General features: G+C 47.3%; 1 protein-coding gene across 1 annotated transcript in view; it reads left to right on the top strand.

Moving 5' to 3' along the window:
- The window catches only part of ARHGAP31 (Rho GTPase activating protein 31), a 60,630-nt gene extending 41,406 nt beyond the window's left edge, over positions 1-19,224 (top strand). The window contains exons 4-12 of the mRNA XM_064722265.1: positions 260-342; positions 961-1,068; positions 2,753-2,898; positions 4,198-4,396; positions 6,181-6,305; positions 8,717-8,776; positions 9,599-10,219; positions 10,549-10,859; positions 11,759-19,224. Coding sequence (XP_064578335.1) covers positions 260-342; positions 961-1,068; positions 2,753-2,898; positions 4,198-4,396; positions 6,181-6,305; positions 8,717-8,776; positions 9,599-10,219; positions 10,549-10,859; positions 11,759-14,203 — 4,098 coding nt within the window. The 3' untranslated portion in view covers positions 14,204-19,224. The remainder of the gene's footprint in view (positions 1-259; positions 343-960; positions 1,069-2,752; positions 2,899-4,197; positions 4,397-6,180; positions 6,306-8,716; positions 8,777-9,598; positions 10,220-10,548; positions 10,860-11,758) is intronic.
- The last annotated feature ends 225 nt before the right edge of the window (positions 19,225-19,449 follow it).

The raw sequence follows: 19,449 nt of genomic DNA, 5'->3' as shown, positions 1-19,449 counted from the left end.
AAGTCCTTGATTGCCCCTCTCCCATAAATACTGACCACCATGTCTGAATGTCTGGGCATGGTGTGCTGAGACTTGGAGCAACAGTGCAGGAAATCTCTGCTGTGCTGGGGACACAAAGAAACTTCTCCTTCCAATAGCTCTGTAGGGTAACAAGAGAGCATTCCCTCTGACACAGGGTGTCTCGTGTGACCCTTCTTATCCCTCTTCCTTTTCCTCTGAGTCCATTGCCAGGGTGTACTGTTTCCTTGTGTCCCTGCAGGAAGCAGTGTCACGCTTCCCCGAGGATGAGCAGCTGGCACGAATTCAAAATGTCATCCAGGAGCTGCCACCATCACATTACAGGTAAGATTGTGTCCACAGAGGTGCTGAGGATCAGCATGGTGACCTCACCTCATCAGGGAATAGTGCCTGAAATAGCTCTAGGATTCATTTCCAGAAATCAATTTCCAAAAGCTGACTCACCATTTCCAAATCTGGCAACAATTTATCTGGCATTTAAATATCATTGAACAAACCTTTGTTAGAGACAGAACAAGGTGTTCTTGCTGCACTCTTACCATCCTCCTTCCCCAAGTATGAGCACTGTGGCACCCTTGGGCAGTGTCCTGGGTGTGGTAAGGAGAAGATGATTTGCTGGAGGTGCTTGAGCAAGGGCTAAGAGCTCAGCCTTTGCAGCATCCCATTCCCTCTTCCACCCATCTCCCGTGTTCTTTGCTCCCATCGTGCTCAGGATAGTTTGGTTCATGCCCCACCCTGCCACCCCAGCTGGAGCTCAGCTGTTCAGCTGTCCACTGCCATCCCCTGCAGATGCTGCTGCTGTGTCTGCTCTGCCCCATGGGCTCTGTGGTGCCATTGCAGACACCTGGGAAGGGGACAGGGCTGGCTCTGAGCCTCGCTGTCCCAGCAGGCAGGCCCTGGCAATGTGACACATTTTTCTTTCTTTGTGTGAAACCACTGCAGGACGTTGGAATACCTGATCAAGCACCTGACTCACCTGGCCTCCTTCAGCAACATGACCAACATGCACACCAGAAACCTGGCCTTGGTGTGGGCTCCAAATCTCCTCAGGTACCGTAGAGGCTCCTCTAATCCAGAGCACCGTGCTGAGTTCCAAGGGGAGTGGCAGCATCTGAGCTCAATGACCTGAGGGAAATGCAAATATGGGGAAAAGCTGAGCAACTAAAGGGAAGAACATAGCAGAGCAAACAGCTTTTCTTCCAGGTTGAATAAACTAAGGTTTTACTGCCAGCGTCCAGGGAAGCTTGTGGGTTTGTGTGTTTCTTATTAAAAAAAAGTTGTTATTTGCAAGTTGAGCATAGATTTAGAAATGGGGACTTAACTCATCACTTGGGAATGCTAATGACATTTTTGATGGTGCCAGTGCTTCTGCAGCAGGGCAGTGAGAGACAGCAAGGATCAGAAGGGAGAAAAACAGGGCAATAATACTAGAGACCTGTTCCCAGATCTGCTTGTGCAAAATTGAGATGAGCTTGCTGGGCTTGAAATGGCAGCCAGTGTCAGATCTCAAGACCACCAGCTAGTTTTGCATGTTTGTTGTGCCTGGCACTCTGCTGTGAAGAAGCCTGGATTAGATGCAGGCAGGGGTTTGGCTGCTATGTTGTAGAGCTAAGCAGAACAAGGAAAAATAGCATATGGGAAAAAAAAATTAAATATTTTGTATCTTGTCAAAATTCCCTTTCCATCCATCCAATACCCCTGCATTTAGAGGAATGAACTATGCAAGGAGAGTGCAGGACTGCAGCTGGGCAGGAGAGGGGCGATGGCAGAGCCATCAGGGTAGCCCTGGGCTGGCAGAGAACATTGGCTAGAGAGGTACAGGCCTGAAAAGCATGCTCTAAAGAGTTATCTCACCCTTCTGAATCCCAAAAATGCCAGAGCAGGTTCTGAAAATGAATCAAATGTTGACTCTATTGAATTGGGAATAAATTGGGACTTTACTACTGAGACATTTTCATTCTAACATCTGTCCTTGTCAAAAAAAAAAAAATTAAGTCTGTTTTTCCTTTGCAATCTTTAATAAGTACAAGTCCCAGGGAGGAAAAGAAAGGAGCAAGCAATGCAACTGCAGTCTCCTCACAGGGTTATCCTCTTGGCAATGCCCCAAGCTGTTATCTAACACACCAGTCATTAACTTTACAAAGGATCCTTTGCCCAAAGATAATTTCTTCAGCAACACTTTGGCATGTCAAGATAAGGAATATTCCTTTGCTGAGAGCAAGATTGAGAATGTGGGAGCACAGGGGGGGCAGAAAAGAGACTATTGGGGCACATGGTGAAGTATTGAAGAAATTGGTATGGGGAAGACCTGAGCAGGGTCTAAGGGATTTCACTGAGAGGTCATTGAAGCACTGAGTAGGGATCTAGAAGCAGCCTTTGAAGGCTCCTGTGTTGTTTTTCAGGCCCAGCCTTGACATAGCTAAAATAGGAAAAAGGAAGAAGAATGGAACTTGAGAGTCACAGTTTTACCTGCTGAAAATGTAAAAGCCATGTGGGGAAAATAACACATACAGGAAAGGAAATAGCAGAGATGGCAAAGAAATCAAAGAAAATAATTTTTAAAAGAGTGAAAAGACAAAGAGAGGATGAGGGCCTGTGAGGAAAGGAGAGGAAGAGGTACAGCAAGAGTGGGGAAATCGTCCCAGCTGCCTTGCTTGCAGGAAGAAATCTGGTCTGTCCTTGCCAGGGGCTTTGTGGCAATGCTCACCGCTGGTGCCCCTCTTTGCTCATGCAGGTCAAAGGAGATTGAGGCCGTTGGCTGCAATGGGGATGCAGCTTTCCTGGAGGTGCGCGTGCAGCAGCTGGTGATCGAGTTCATCCTGAACCACGTGGATCAGATCTTCAACAACACCAGGAAAGCCAGCTCTGCAGAGAACATTGGTAGCAACCTTCCTGAGCCACTTCCCGTGTCACTTGCTATGTCGTTCAGCGCTCCCTTCAACTAACATTACAAGCACAGAAACCCTTGCTATCACCACAGACTTCCCCAAAGACACCTTGAGCCCAATATCTCATTACTCTTGTCTTCTTCATCCCTATCTTCAACATCTTCTTTTTCAATACTAGCCTCCTTTAGTGTTTTCTCAGGTTGCCTTATGTCTTATCCTTTGCATGATCTCCTGTGGCTTAACCCTTTCCCCAAAAGGAAGAACCATCTGATTGATTCTCAATATTGGTCTAAACTTTCTAAGTCCATCAGCCACAGTCTCAGCTCTTCTGTCAGATTCCCCCAGTTACAATTCCTCATACCAACAATACCTGCCCTGCAGCCACTATTTCCACCCAAGTCAGAGGTCACACTTGCAGGCACTCCTGGGAAAAAAATTAATCTTGTGCTCCCAAAACTTCTATCTTGTTCCTGAGGACATTTTATAAAAGAGATGTGTTTTTTTTTCCTGGGACATCAATAGTTTTCAGAGATGCTGATTTTGCTGTTTAGTGATGGTTTTGTTGGCAAAGACCGGGAAGTGAGAAGGCATGAGATCCACAGTGACCTCACTGCAGTAATTGCAGAAATATGCACCTTCCCATTTTACACACTCAAAAGACTTCTGATACCTTCAGTACTCAGGCAATATCCACCTTTCTGCTCTGCAGCCCTGTGTCAGCTCATTCTGCCCATCTTTACCTTAACATGGCTTTGCCCCTGCCCCCACAAACAGACACTTTGGGTTATCAGTGAGACTACTTTCTGGTCACTGAAATGGATTAAAAGGTTAAAGTAATGCTAGTTTTTAGAACAATCCCCCATCCTGCAACAAGACAAGGAGAAAGATGTGGAAGTGGGAGAAAAAACCAAATTGGGATCAGGGAGTGAACTGCTCCAAAAGTGGGGGAGGGTGGGGGCGAGATGGAGGAAGGGAGTGAGGGAGGAGTAAAGGGAATGTGTGAATCCTGGTGGTTTTCAGAGACACCTCCTTCACACAGAAGTGTGTGCAGCAGAGGAAGCAAATCCACACAATCCTGCTTTTGGCTGGCAAGCATAGCCCCTGCTGGGAATGTTCTCAGATGGATAAGGTTGCTGGGGAGCTGAAAGGCTTATCTAACAAAAAGCCTTTCTCCCTGCACGTGCCACTTCTTTCCCCCCTCCACAGGAGATGTTCCAGTCAAATAAAGTCATGAAGCTCTTGCTCTCATCTCTCCTCACCCCAGGCTGGAATGTATTTTCTTGTTTTTCAGAGAGTGCATCAGTTGTGAAAAGTTTGACCCTCCCCTCGGCCTCCCTGCCAATGAAACTGGTGAGCCTGGAAGAAGCCCAGGCACGGAGTCTGTCTGCATCCCATCCTGCTCGGAAGGAGAGGAGGGAGAACAGCTTGCCTGAAATTGTGCCTGTAATTGGGTCCCTCTTCCACACAGTTGTTGACCTTCCTGACAGCAAGTAAGTGCCAAGAGTGTGAAGCACAAACAGAAAAGTGCAGGTTCCCCAGTGTGATTGGGCATGATCCTTCTGTTAATGTGATACCCCCACACCTGCACTCATCTGAATCTACTGCCCCTACACAAAGAAAATTCAGCGTCCTCAAAAGAGGCAGAGCTACTCCTGAGAAGTATTTCAGGTGCTGGGTTCATAGCTTCACTAGCTCTCCTCTCTCCATCAGGGCAGATCCTCACAGACCTCCTGCAGGAGGAATGAGTTGTCTTTGCATCCTTGTGCCAGCTCAGAAGTTGGCTAAACACGGGATGAGCATGGAGCAGGTTGGGGCATAGCTCATCTACACGTTCCACCTGCTGGTGGCTGGTCCAGGGCACGCCTGGTGCCACTGACCTGCTCCAGATTCTTCATTCTCCTGGTTCCTCTGCAATTGCAGCCAAGCAGAAAGGCTCATTTTCACTCCCAGCATGGAGAGATATTTACACAGTGGCACCTATGCCAGCTATGTCTCTGCCAGGAGAAGAGTCTGATTGCAGCTGAGGTTGCTGCAGTTGTTGGCACAGCTGCCCAGAATAAGTATTTATCTATTGGTCTAGGTCTAACTGTTAATATATGGCCACTCTACTGCCTGGTTCAGATAGATTATAGCCTCTGCAGCAGGAGGCTCATTAATCTACTGACCCAGAAAGCACCAGAACAAAAAGATATTTATTGGCACTTGATATATTGAAGCAAAAAGGAGTCATCTAAGAGAATACTGGCAAGAGGATAACCAGCTTAAGACAAAAATATGTTTGTCCCTCTAGAGTGTCTTCTCCTTTCTCATTTGAAAAGTCCTATCCCCTAATATTTATCTCCTTTGTAGGACTAATTTGTACTTCTCTGTATTGATCAGAAAGAAGATCAGAAAGAAAAGCAGAAATATAGGGATAGAAAGTCCAGTGTGGAGAGCAGGGCAGGGAGCTAAGAGAATTCTTGCTCTGAAAGATGGGGAGATTGAAGGAGGAGTCAGAATGAGAATGAAGGAAGTGAAACAGATCTTCACAAAGAAATATGTATACAAGGAAAAAATTGCATTAGGACAAGAAGCTTCTTTCTGCAAAAGCTGGGATTTCCAAGGAGACTCAGGGAACTGGTGTCCCACTTCCTCTGAGGGTTATGAGAAATTGATTTAATTCCCTTAAACCTCCTCCTGTTTGGTTAGTACATTATACTTGCACATGACTATATAACACCTGTGATTAAATTAAGGTTGGCCTGAGAAGCATTAATAGCTAGTTCTCGTTAAGGAATCCCTTTATTTTTGCCATAAGACATGGTCTTTAAAGCATAACTTTGTGCACTGAGAAATGGTAGCAATTCCATCAGTTCCCTGGAATTTATCATAAAATGTGCCATTAAAACCTGTTAAAAAGGCAATTTTTTTTGCTTTATTTCAGGATAGTCTGAGCCTTGAAAACCACTCTTTTCTGGAGACAAGCATGGTTGATTGCTCAATCACTGTTGCTGTAGCATGATGCCAGAACTAACTATCTGAAGGCTTAGGTGTCTTTCCATCCATGAAATAGTTAAATCAGCAGTACAGATAAATCATTACAGCATGATTGCTACCTATGCAGCCAACAAGGGTTGCTTGTATGACCATGCTTTGCAAGCTTTAGAGTTAAAAGAGGTGTGAGAAGAAAAAAATAGAAAGTGTTGAGGGGAGACAGCTCAGAGGACTTTGGAGGGCATTAAAAAGGCAAAAGTTGCTAAGGTTTGGTGACCATCTGAACCTTTTTTCCTTCCAGGAGGAAATTATCCACCAAGTCCAAGAAATGGAAGTCAATATTTAATTTGGGCCGTTCTGGCTCAGAATCAAAGTCTAAACTGAGTCGAAATGGGAGTGTCTTTGTAAGGGCACAGAAGCTCTCTGGTAAGAACACACTTTACAGCTGAATGTTTCTCTCTGAGGCTTTCTCCTGTGTTGTTGGTAGCATGGGACAGCCAGTATCCACTTGTCACTAATGCCATAGACTTGAGATAGTCTAATGGGGTCCTGCTTGTTGCCTGGTTTCATGCACATCTTTCTCCTGTGATGGCAAGAAACACCCTTCCAGGAGGCTTGGACAGACAGCTACAGCAAATATTGCATTTTGGTACCTGATAAATGGGCTCCTGTTGTCCAGCTGTCAAGTCTGGGGACTAGGAAATGTTGTGTAGGTTTGGATTCGTCCACTGTTCCAGCCCAGCCAGTCTCTGTCTCCTGAGGCTCATTACATGGCGCTGGATGAATGGCTGTCTTTCTAGGCTGTCCTTCCAGGCTGTCCTTCCACTAAAGGACTTTAAAGAACCAACTGCATTCAGTGTCTTTGTGAAAAATGAGGCACCAGGAGTGCCTTCAGCTCTGTCTCTCAGCACTTTGAGGGAAGCCATTGCTTTTGCAGAATTTACAAGAGAGAAGTTGTGTTTTCTTCTGGCTGTAATCCCAAGTTCTAACCTCTCCTGGGCTGCAATCTCTTAAACACTCTGCTTCCTAGAAAATCACATGGCAGTGCCAGTTCCCAGTGTTAAGAAATGATGACTCAAGCTCTAAAAATCATGAACTTGACTCAAAAGTAATCACAATCTTAAAAAGAAAGCATGCCCTTTTATTTTGAATTCATAAAGAAATGTTTTGGGTTTATATGGTCCAGATTTTTTTTAGTATCTCCAAGTCAAGGAATTGTTTTCTGTAGGGAGATGAAAGTGGATTTTTTCTTTATAAAATCTCATGACTTCAGGAGCTGGTGTTTGGAGGACCACTGCCTAACATTGACGGACTTCAAATAAAACATTTAATATTGGCATCATTAGCTACCACCACATATAGGAGAGACTGTTTTCAGATCAGAAATGAGTATGAAGCCAAATACTGGATCCAGCTCTTTTTGGACTCTTGCCTTCCCCATGTTTTGCATGTACAGATGGCCTCACACAGTGTGGCCATGACAGACTTCAAAATAGCTCTCTATCCTATTTTGATCACGGGATCACCTTCTCACTTTGATAAGGAATACTCTGTCCCAAAATAGCGCTAGCCCAAGGAGGCCCAGGAAGGATGGCAGCCCCAGTGATCATGGAGGCTGAGCCTTGCTCCAAGGACAGCTCTGAGTGGCAGGGGCTGGACACCTTCACCAGCAGGACACACAGATGCACAGCCTTGTGCAGAGTTTTCAGCACTGAAGCAGTGCCTTTCTGTGCTGCTGGGTTACATTTTTCAGTGCTCTCTGCTTACAGCCTCATGTGAGGGAACAGACGAAGTTGCTGCTGAAACTCAGCACATGCTTTAGCACAGCTTGAGTCTGTGCACACAAATCTGTAAGTCACATAAAATGTGACTTACACAGCTCCCCAGCTTGAATTCTGTTCCTCCTGGAAAGCGGAAACAGTGCTCAAGACATCACGTCCTATGAACATAAAAAGTAGCCAGGACTCCATATAAATGTAAAAAGTAGCTGGAGTTTCTCCTATGCTCATGTGAGAGTCAGAGCCAGAAGCCTCAATTATATAAACAAATGAAGTCCAACAAGCCTGCTGACTTTCTGCTTTACCTACTTTGTGCAACTCTGTAAACAGCAAACTTTACTCCCAGACATTTTCCAGATCTCCATGGACCCTTTCTGGGCTGCCAGAGACTAACTTGTCTTCCTTGGCAGCTACATTTCCCCACCTCCCTTCCTTTTTCAGAGCAGTAACAGCTACAAGCTTCCAAAGCCTCTCAGGGACAGACCTGTAGAGTGTATAGTAACAAACAACAGCTTGTTTCTGGACAAGCAAGTCCAGTGAGGATGGCCAGCAAAATAGGTCTCACTGCCCTCAGAAATTTTCCAGAGTTCTTGCTGGAGGCAGGGTATGCTCACATCAGCAAAAGAGCTGGGAGTGCAACGTAAAAATAACCCAACATTTGCTATCAGGAATGAGAGGTGATAAGGCATTTATGTCAGTTTAGTTAAAAAGTCCCCCACAACCAATAGCCTGACTAAGTCGGGGAGGGGAGTGGCACATGGCAGCTTTGGGGATGCTTAACTGCTTCAGAGTGGAGGTGGTGTTGTCTGCCTGGGTTAAGTATAGCTCTCCACATGTCCAGCAGGTGCAAAGCTGTTGTTAGCACTAGCAGATCCCCAGCTGTGTGGACAAGTGTTGTGGGTAATAGGCCGTGTGGTGTAGATACATGGGGGAGTGCTTGGAAATGGAAAATGTCTGCCTAGCATGCCTGTCTATATGTATGCAGCCTTTGATCTTTATGGGCTGAAGCCTGCAAAACCACAGGATCTGATACCTGCTTCCACAACTGTTTTTCCACAGAAAAAGCAACTATCCGGCCTGCAAAGAGCATGGACTCGTTGTGCTCCCTGCCAGTGGAAGGTGAGACATCCATAGCCCACCTGTACTGTAGGGGGAAGGATTGCAGCTCTGCATTCTCAGCAGCATGGATCACAGAATGGTTTGGGTTGAAAGGGACTCTAGTTCCAAAACCCCTGCCACAGGCAGGGACACCTTCCACTGCACCAGGTGGTACCAATACTTGAGCAAGCCTTGAACACTTCCAGGGATGGGGTATCCACAGCTGCTGTGGACAGCCTGTTCCAGAGTCTCACCACCCTCAGTGGATGAGCAGTCTGTGTCTATCTCACCAGGTTGTGTATCTTCCTGTACTTATGCCATGGCTGCTGACGTGTGTCCCCGTCTCTGTGTGCGTGCATTTTTTATTCTTTTCTGTGTTGTTTATCTCAGTGCATCCACCTGAGAGTTACCTCTGTGTTTAGCTGTATCTTTATTGGCAGTTGGACTGCTTTGATTTCTTCCTTGGTTATTCTGGACACAAAAATCCCATTTGGAGGTGAAAGAGGCTTACAAAAAGGTGACAAAGCCTGGTGTGTGCATTGTGGGCACTGTGTGATAGCCCCAGACTTGGCTGCATTGGATGGAGAAGGGTGTCTAATAAAAGTCTGAGCTGACTTCCACTGGAGAGCATTCAGTCCTGTGCTGCCTACCTGTTTTGAAGGAAGCCCTAGGCTAGAGCATAGAAAGCCTTCAGTGCCACTTTGCTTCATCTATCTGGGGAAATCTGAGTGTTCAGCAGGGCAGGACTCATCCCTGGAGGGATTGAGGAGGGCTCCTCACAGAGGAAGTTTGTTTGCTAGTTCTTTGCTTCCCACTGACTTGCTCCTCTGTTCCCATCTCTAGGGGAGGATGACAAAAGCAGGTTCAAGCGGTCAGTGACTACTGGAGGATTCTTTGTTCCCACCAAGATACGGACAGGAGGCACAGGCAGCTCGTATGACCTCAGCAAGGAGAATGAGTGGGAGCGGGAAGGATCTGCCATGGGGGCCAGAGGAAGTTCAGAGCTGGGTGGAGAGAGAGGTCTTCCCCGCACGCCGCAGGTGAAGTCAGCCCCGGAGCAGCTGAAGGTTTTCCGGGTAGCAGAGGATGCTGAAAATGAGCAGACTGCAGCCAAAGGAGTGCTCATGTTCTACACCTCTGAAACAGCCACCAAGTCAGGCTTCCCAAGCAGCCTCTTTCCCTTGGAGGCCTCTCCTCATCACCAGAGGAAAGCCCTGAACATCTCGGAGCCGTTTGCCGTCTCTGTCCCGCTGAGGGTATCGGCGGTCATCAGCACCAACAGCACACCCTGCCGCCTGCCCACCAAGGAGAAGCATTCCCTTTCCAGCCTGGAGGAGCTGTCTTCTCTGGTGGAGAGCACGAGCCCCTCTGCTCTGGAGCCAGGGGCCCACACCAGGACAGAGCAGGCTGCGGAGCGCAAGGAGAAACAGCCGGGGCCAGCTCTGCCACTGGCAGCATCCAGAGGTAAGCTGTGTTAAGGAGGGGGGCATGGATCCTCAGCTGGGCTGCTGGAAGTGCCCTGCAGCTTGGTGGTGTGGAGGTTTCTCCAGCTTGAGCTTGTGGCAGGAGAGAAACTAACCCATAGCAGGGTGGGTGTTGGCTTGATAGCAGGTCAGCGTCGTCCTTGCTGCAGTAAGGAGCCTGGGGAAGTGGGTGACCTCAAAACATGTGGTTGTGCCTGGAGGGAGCTCTCCAGCTTTGTTAGTTGGTGTTGGCTCTTGGCAGCACTGCTATGTCCCAGTGCACAGGTTTTCAGTCTCAAGTAGTTACATTCGTTTGTGTTTCTGACCCAGGCTCTCATCCTGAGGAGATGGCGGCAGCTGGGAAACCTGAGTCCCTGGAAATGCCACAGCCAGCAGCAGAAAATCAGGAAACACGTGGGCAAAGCAGCTGCACAGGCAGCACCAGTGGCCCCCAGCAGTCCTCAGAGCAGAATCCCACCTTGGAACAAGCACCAGCTTCAGAATTCCATAAGAGACCACTCCCAGCAGACAAAGCAGAGCAAGGACAGCTCAAGATGAAGGATGTCTCCTCAGAAGGCAGCTGTGACCAACAGGAGGTTGAGATGGCTAAGACAGAAGGAGGATCACGCCTAAGAGATGTGGTAAGGAAGAAGGCATGAGAAAGGTGGGGGACCATGTTGTGGTGGTGACTGGGAGGTTGTTTAAAGTTTCATTGTGTGTCTGTAGTTGTGAAAACTCAATCTGTAACTTAGGCCAAGCAGCACCAATAATTGACCATTAACTGATTTATTTCACTTCTGTGAAATCTCCATGTGGTGATTTACCTTTATGTAACTACCTACTGTCCCCTTTTGGTCATCTTTTCCAGTAACTGTAGAATTTCAGTCTGTACCATCTGTCTGCTCTGAGACTCTCCAGATGTGAGACTGTCCGGATGTCTGAACATTTTGACCCGTGGTCTCTGAATTCCCCTTCTATTTTTGCTGTCCCATTTGTCCTGGACAGCCTGAACAGTCCTTTTTACTCCAATTCTCTACACACAATTTTATTTTTTAAATTCTTACTATTTTTTGCCTCCTCTGTATCTCTAGCAAAGCCTTTTCACCAAGTTTCTTACAGCGATACTCATCTCTGGACAGCTATTTAAAGATCTGTTGGCATATCTCCTTGAATAGATTATTCATTCGAGTTTGTGTGCAGTTTGGGAATGCATTTTCTCTGGCAAGGCCAAGCGAGCCTGAATGGGAATTGCTGAGAAATGGGCTGGAACATTCCAGCTACTCATTCAGCTCACTATTTCTTTATGTCTGTCCAGGCTTCCCTTTGGCTGCACCTCAGACCTTCTCCTCCATAAACCCACTTGTTTATAGATGCATTTTCTTCCTTGAACTGGTAGCAGTCTGTATGTCTGTGTTTCTGTACCCATGAGCATGCTCATCCAGGAGCCTGGCTATTCTAGGAGGGCTATTTGGGGAAAATGGAGGGGTATTTACTGGGAACTTGTGAGCTCCCAGGTGATGGCATTTCCTCTGTTTTTCAGGCGGAGGAGGACCCATCGAATGCCCTTCTAGAACCACTGTGGCCAGACATACAGCAGGAACTGAAAATCATTGAACCTGAAGAGGAGCTCTTGCTCTTGCCAGCAGCTGTTCCCAAGACAAGCCCAATTTCCGAATCCTCCTCTTCAGAAGGAACAGATAGTCTTTGCTCCGGCCCAGGGCAGAGTCCCACACTCGCTGAGCAGAAATCTGAAAGCAGAGCACCACAGATAACTCAGGTGCCTTTATTTGGCGCCAGTGGCACGGAGCAACAAGACAGCCTCCCCAGCTGCCAGTCTGATGCAGCTGCACAGCAGAGTGCTGCTTCAGCCCTACCCAAACTGGGCACAGTTCCAACGGGCTCAGCCACTCCAAAGAACCACCAGTCAATGGCAGAGAGCAGGAGTGAATGTCTCACTCCTACTCCGGACTGGACACTTCATGGTCAATCAGAATTTAGTGAGATTGCCACTAGTGATGGATTATCTTGTTCCAATGGAGCATGTCCAGAATCAGGGAAAGAAAAAGAAGGCACTTACCAGCTCCAGAGAGAAAAGGATGGTCTTACCAGAGTCCAGACTGAGAGGGAGAAACATGAGATAATGACTACTGATGAAAGGGACACATTCTCCTCCAAGGCACTGAGTGGAGCTGGAATCCAGGAGGGGAAGGAAGGCAGTGCTGTTAGCAGAACCCAGGATGCTGCTGACCAGGATGATGAAGATGCCTGGACAGATAATGTGCAGAGCTTAGAACTTGTGGAGCCTTGGGAGGATCACCAGTGGGTTACAAGCCCTCTCCATTCCCCCACCTTTAAGGACATTCAGGAGAAGATGACGCAGGAGTTTCACCCACAGAGGCAGAGGGCAGAGACAAGCCTTTCTCTGAGGCCGCGCTTCAGTCGCAGCCTCTCCCTGGACAGCAAAGACACGGTGCTGAGCCTGTGGGCCACCCCATTCTCTTTCATAGATGCCCCTGACCAGCAGCAGCCCTGCGGTGACGTGCTGCATTCAGTGACTCGTGAGCTGTCCAAAACACCATCCACGTCCCCCTCTGCTTTGGGCAAAGTGATGCAAGATGAGAATGGCCCAAGTCCTCCAGAAGAGCCTTCAAAACCTGAGTACCCCCTTATCAGGGAGAAAGCACCAGGTGAGAAAGCAGGACCCTCAAGAGTCTCTCTTTCGGAGACAGAGGGAAAGAAAGTGCATGTGAGCAAAGAAAACCCTTGGAGCCCAAAGCTTGAGTTGTCTTTCCCACACCAAAATAGCCCAGGCAGTTCTTCACAGACTAAGAACACAAAGGAGAAGTTCTCCATCTCTCAGGACACTGCCCTGGGAGGAGAGACTGTCACCAAAGCATTGTGTTCTGCCGCTGAGTCACCGCTGAGCAATAAAGGTGAAGAAACACCTCGCAAAATAAAGACCAGGCCTTCATCCCTCAACTTGGATTCACTCCTCCCAGCCCCAGATTTCTTCACGTTTGAGAGCCTGTCCATGCCATCTGCCCCTGGGAACCTCCTGTATGGGCAGAAGGAAGTGAAGAGCAGTGATTCTGTCCCATCCCTGCCGACACACTGCCCTGCTGCTGCTCGGGGTGTTCCCTGGGGCTCCCGTTTCAATGCCCCCGTGGATCTAGACTTGGATTACCTGGCAGTGGCCCACGCCACCACCGGCCGTCGTAACTCTGCCCCCGTCAGTGTGTCAGCAGTCAGGACCTCCTTCATGATTAAGATGTGCCAGGCTAGAGCAGTGCCTGTGATACCACCCAAGATTCAGTACACCCAGATCCCCCAGCCCCTGCAGGCTCAGAATGCTGCTCCAGCCACTGAGAAGAAGGAATCAGAGGCCAAGCAGGCCATCAGGCCAGCTCCACGGGTGGCATGGAGCCACCTGGAGGCCCCCAAGAGCCCGCTGACAGAGAAGAAAGCCAAAGCAGAGAAAGAAAACAGTGACCCAGCACAAAAGGACTCACCCTGCCCTTGGCATGGCAGCCTGGGCTCTCCACTGGAGCCGTCTCAGTCCAGTCACCATCCTGCTCTGGATGCCCCCGTTCTGCGCCGAAAGCGCACCTCTGGTGGGGAGGCAGCTGGAGATAACCCACAGTCTTCAAAGATAGAGAGGCCATCGGGGTTCTCCAAACCCTCGTACAGATCTAGGCCCGGGAGGCCGCAGAGTCTGATTCTCTTCAGTCCCCCTTTCCCCATCATGGACCACCCCACGTCCTCAGCAGACTCCAGGGTGCTGTTGTCGCCCATCAGGAGCCCAACGCAGAGCTCCTCCCTGAGCCCCATTTGTGGGGATCTGTCTGACCCCGCAGGCGTGACACTGCGGAACAAAATGACCATCCCCAAGAATGGCCAGAGACTGGAGACCTCCACCAGCTGCTTCTACCAGCCCCAGAGGCGCTCCGTGATCCTGGATGGACGAAGTGGGAGGCAGATTGAGTAGCAGCTGCTCCTCCTATTCCTTTTCTGTGATGGTTGGAATGGGAGTGTCCAAGACCAACTCTGTTGAAATTTTGCTGTTGTTAAAACTATTCTGTGCAAGATGGGCCTGAATCCTTTACGGTTTCCTGCAAAGCTTTTGCTATGGAAGGTCATGGTATCTTTGTCTTGCTTTTCATTCTCCTCATTGCTCCTGCCTAGTCCCTCACTGTCTGCTTTTTTTATGGTAAACCAGTCCCAGGGAATTGCATTTCTCACACCTGTTCTCTAACAAGCCCTGTGAAAGTCTCATCCTCCCTATGGAAAAAAGGAAAGGTAAATCTCTGTATAATTATGATATAGAGCTGAGAGGAAACATTGTTACAAAACACTGCAGCTCAGGGTGCAGGGATACAAGATCTGCTGAGGAGGTAAGTCCAGATGTTTGGGAACTCCTACCATTGTTTCCCAGACTCCAATGAAGGACTTTCTAATTTACACAGCGTAAATACACAGTGCAGGAGGCTGGGGGTAGCTGAAGAGGAAGGTGAAGCTGGCATGAGCAAATCACACAGGGCGTGAGGCACCCAAGGGTGTTCCAGTGATAAACACACACACAACCTGAAGACGCTGCCTCCAGCTCTCTCCTTGCATCAGAGATGTGCTCTTTCCAGCCTGTGCAAGGGCTGGGATGAAAGCAGCTGGACAGGAAAGGCCTAGTTGCTCTTGCAGTCTTCCAGGTCTTGCTCACGAGTTTGAGTGCTCAGTCTCTCCTTCCCTGGGCACAAAAGGCGGGTGCGGTGAGGAATGAGTGTGCAGCTGGCTGCCCAGCATGGAGATCCCTCAGGCTGAAAGCACTGAAAGCCAAGGCAAGGTCACACCAAAGGCCAGGATCAACCATGTTCATCATTGCTTAGAGCCAGATGACACCTCTGCAGCTGTCTCCAGCTGAGCTCCGCACTGCCAACAGCAGAGAAAAGCAAGAAGATCTCCTTATCTCTACGTCCTTGGGCTATTGCCCTCTGGCACCCTGACTGACATATCTCTGACTCTTGGTCTTTCATTGCCACTGTGTGGCATGTCCCCAGGTGCTTCTTCTCCATTTAAACTTCCTCTCCTATGATTTTACACTGTTTCCTTGAGAGTGTGGCTGGTTGCCACCTCCCTGGACCTCTGTGCTTTCAGATTGATTAAGAGTATGGTAAAGAGGATGATTTGTGGGACTGCAGAACAGATCATGAACAAGTCCTGAGAGGGGGATTTGAAGTGAATTAAACTCTCTCCTGAAGGAAACATTAATGTTACAGGCAAATACGTGTTCAGATATGCAACAGCTGCCATGGGAATAGAATTAAAGCTTCCTTTATAAAGCCTCTAACTCTGCATTCACCACAGGCTCATCTATTGCCTGATCTATGACTGTGGGTGATGGCAAAGTCAGGTACAGCCTGTGCTGTCTCTGCAATTTAAGAGTCACTGGTGACTAGAGAGGAGATGGGAACACAGGTGTTGCTGCCAGCACTGAGATTGTCCCTGTAATGTGCTTTCAGGGGCCATCATTCCTGGAGATGTCTGTCTGCAGGCCCTCAGGTGGCTGTGATGGGCTGTACTTTAGGCAGTAAACTCTTAGGAAGTGCTATGGCCACCACAATGAGTGTCAGCCAGAATTTCCCAAAAGACGTGTGTTTAGGACTTTGTTTTGTGAAGTGCTGGCAATTTCCAGTGGTTAGCAAACTCACCCCATGAACTCTTGGTCTGTGCAGACTGTGTCACTTTATTAGTGCTATTGTGGCTGGAGGGCCCTGAGCCCCCCATGCAGTGCTTTCTCTGAACTCTCTGATTGCAAAAGGAGAGATATGCCAGAGTATTTTTGAGAAGTTATGGGCCCACAAACACAAGCAATACATCTTCTTCTTCTTCAGGAAGAATTTTCTCCTTCCATTTCCAAAGGGAATGTGAAAAACAAGAGGGCTTTTCCTTGTCACGAGCCGCAGTCTTTGATCCTCCCCACTGCACTCTTTATTTGTGTAAAGTACCACATGGGAGCAGTGCAGAAAACTAAGTCTGTGCTGTCAGTTTTGTTGAGGGAAATCATTAAACCAGATGAGAGCCTGGAGTTCTTGTTTGGGTCCATGTTCTTTCACGGGCAGCAGCCTATGCTTTACCTGGGCAAGCTGTGGACAGCACGCCCAGAATATGCAGCTTCATGACAATTGTATTATTCTACTCCCAGACCATAATATGTCTGTGCAGCCTCTTATTAAAACTAGGGAATTTCCAGTCCTTCATGCTCCTCATAGTTAGCACAGCTCCACAATGCATATACATGGCACTGCCTCATGAGAGAGCTTTTGATCACCATGGCTGGGTTAATGACAAAGGGAAGGTGTGATACGAGGTACTGTGGTAAGGCTTTAGAGGAAGTAAAAGTTGTGGAAATGATGCCCAGGTTTTTTGGCATCAACAAAAGAGTTTGCTTTGGTCAAGGACTTACAGTCTCTCAGGTCCTAGAAGTTTTGACTGCCAAGGCAGCTGGAAGGGAGCTAAAGAAGCTCACAAAGTAATGTATCAGAAGGAAAAGAAAATGTGATGAAACCTTGGCATGTTACAACCATTTTTTCACCTCCTTATTCTCATATAAGCTGATCTATGAACAAGAAATGAGGTCTGGCAATTTGTATATAATACACTGTCTCAACTCTTAACAGCATTCCAGTAAGTAATACTGCTTTTGGCATAAGTGGTAGAACTCCTGCAAGAGAAAATTATTAGAAATCTTTACTTGATATTGAAGATCAGCCTCAAGTAAGATCTGTATCCAGACTGTACTTTTTAAGGATATTTCAGAATTTGAACTCAGATCTGGGTCCTGGATTTTAATTAAGCAGAGATGCTGCAATGATGTCTCTATTTTGTTGCTTGATCCCATTGCTTATCTACAATTTCATCTCCAGCTGATGTATCCGCAACACTTAAAATATAGCCTCAGGTCCTGCAGAGATGAAAGCATGTTCTTGCAAGGTGCCCTGTTGTTCTCAGCTCCAGATTCAGCTTTCTGCAGTCTGTAAAGTTTGATGCTGGGTCCATGCTGATACTGGTACCTGCAGTCAGCTTGAAGGGCCAGAGCCTGGGAGATGGGCAGGGCCAGGAGACAGATGCCACCTCCCTCTGAATGGTGCTGGCTGGGTGGCAGGAGCTTCCTGAGATCCAGCTTTACCAAGCCATCCCCAGTGTCAGTTTCAGGGTCAGACCAGGTCTCTTTAAGAAAGGATTTTCTTCTTTCTTGTGTTTTTTCTCCTTGGTTTTGGGTTTGTTTTTTATTGTTTTTGTTTGTTTGTTTGGGGGCTTTGTTTCTGTTTTTTCTTCATTTCTATGTGAAGCATTATGATGAAGGATAGATTGGATTTATGGGAGATGAGTCTGGCCCAGGTGAGCAAAGCTGGTTTTTCTTGGTATTATTGAAAGGACCTTCCTAGACAGACTGGCTCATCATCTGCAGCTCCACAGAGATCACTTCAGAGACCCTGCAGTACATTTCAATTCTCCTGAGACTGTGAAAAGTAAAGGCTGTTGCGCAGTTTGCAGATGGCCCTAGTATCATACATGACAAAATATCACCAGCATGTGTTGCTTGTGGGCTTTTACAAGTGGAAGAAAAGTGAGTAAATTTCTTTTCCCATGTAGTCAGAGGGTTGGTGCAGCTTCTCTTAAATTAGCTCAGAGTGAAATGGCTGAGCTGGCAAAGGTGAGAATCCCTGATGGAAAGGAGGGACATGGACATGTGTGGGAGCTGCCTCACTGGCACGAGAGTAAACAGAAATGAAGGTTATATTTTACATTATAAACCCCAGTCCTCTGGGCTGTCCATCTCCTGCTGTCACTGTAGAAAGACTGAAGTACTTATTGTTTCACCTTTAGAGCTTCAGAGGAACTTAAGTCTGTTTTAGAGAGCATCTGTGAAGTCTGCAACATTTTCCCTTATCCAGCGTCCAAATGGTGCAATCAAATTATTTTTTTTCTTTCTTTATGAATTCTGAAACACCTGTAATGGTGAATATTTTATAATTTTATATATATATATATCTACCTATATATATATATAAAAGATCATTCTATGTAAATGTATTTTAAAAAGGAAATGTAATTAACATGAAGGAATTGCCTAAATAGTATTTTACACATCTGTGAAACTTGGGCTGATGCATGGAACTGCTTTCTGCTGCTACGTTTGCAGCACTGAGAGTGTGAGATCAAGTGGCTTTTTGCCCACAGAGTTGCTAATTAGTTCTGGTTAATCTGTGGTGGGCAGAAGGCCTGAATGTGCCTTCCTGAGAAGGATCTTGTCCTGGGAAAGGAGGGACAAGACCAAGGGAGACCAGAGTTCAAGGGCTGATTTATTTTTCCACCACAAGCTTCTCCCCAGGCCTTGAAAATGCAGACAATCTACTGAAGCACATACAGCCTTTCAGGCAAGCCCAGGTTTTGCAGTTGTCCTTTTTGCTTCTCTCCATCTCTGGAAAAAAAAGAATAAAAATCTCTAGGGATGATCCCTATTTTATTTAACCTTTGCTTGCTCCTAACTGATGTAAAGGCTTACTGCTGGTAACTAATTCTGCTCCAAGCAAGGAATGGAAAACTTCCCACGAGTTGGACTGGAGATGGAGTAGGACTTTAACAGCCCCAGAAAGGAAGGATGGCAGAAGGCAAGAACTTTCTGAGGGCTCCATACAGCAGTCCAGACCTTGGATCTTGTGCTTGCAGGCACTAGTTCCCTTTGAATGTTATTTGCTGCCCGGTCAAGAGAAGGGCTGGAAGCTGGACACTATGAAGAAGACTGTCTCCATCCCACTGGCCCTGGTTTTGTGATTATTTTTCCTGCTAGCTCTGATGAATTGCAGTTTTGTTAAGCTTTTTTTCCTCTGTGTGGACTTGCCTGCCTCTGTGCATGATTGTTTAAAAAAAAAAGGAAAGAAAACAACAGCCACAAAAGAAAGATGTTTTGCCAGGTCTCAGCCATGAGATTAAACTGGAGTTTTTATAAAAACAGATCTGTGCCCTAGTGATGTTGTGGAACATTTAAATTTTTTCTGGATTTGGTTTATGAGTACAGTGCAAATGCTTTTGTTGTCCTCTGACACAGAGTTTGAGCCCCTCTTTTGTTCTGTGAGTGGCCAGGGCACTGATGTGTGTTTGTGTGGGCTTTGATGGTGGGGACTGAAGGTTAGGCCCTGACCACACACTTTTCTGATTGCAGGTTATGGGAGCTGCAGA

This window comes from Zonotrichia leucophrys, chromosome 1 (genome assembly GCF_028769735.1).
Source record: "Zonotrichia leucophrys gambelii isolate GWCS_2022_RI chromosome 1, RI_Zleu_2.0, whole genome shotgun sequence".
Classification (NCBI taxonomy): Eukaryota; Metazoa; Chordata; class Aves; order Passeriformes; family Passerellidae; genus Zonotrichia; species Zonotrichia leucophrys.
This window is presented reverse-complemented; position numbering and strand designations above follow the sequence as displayed.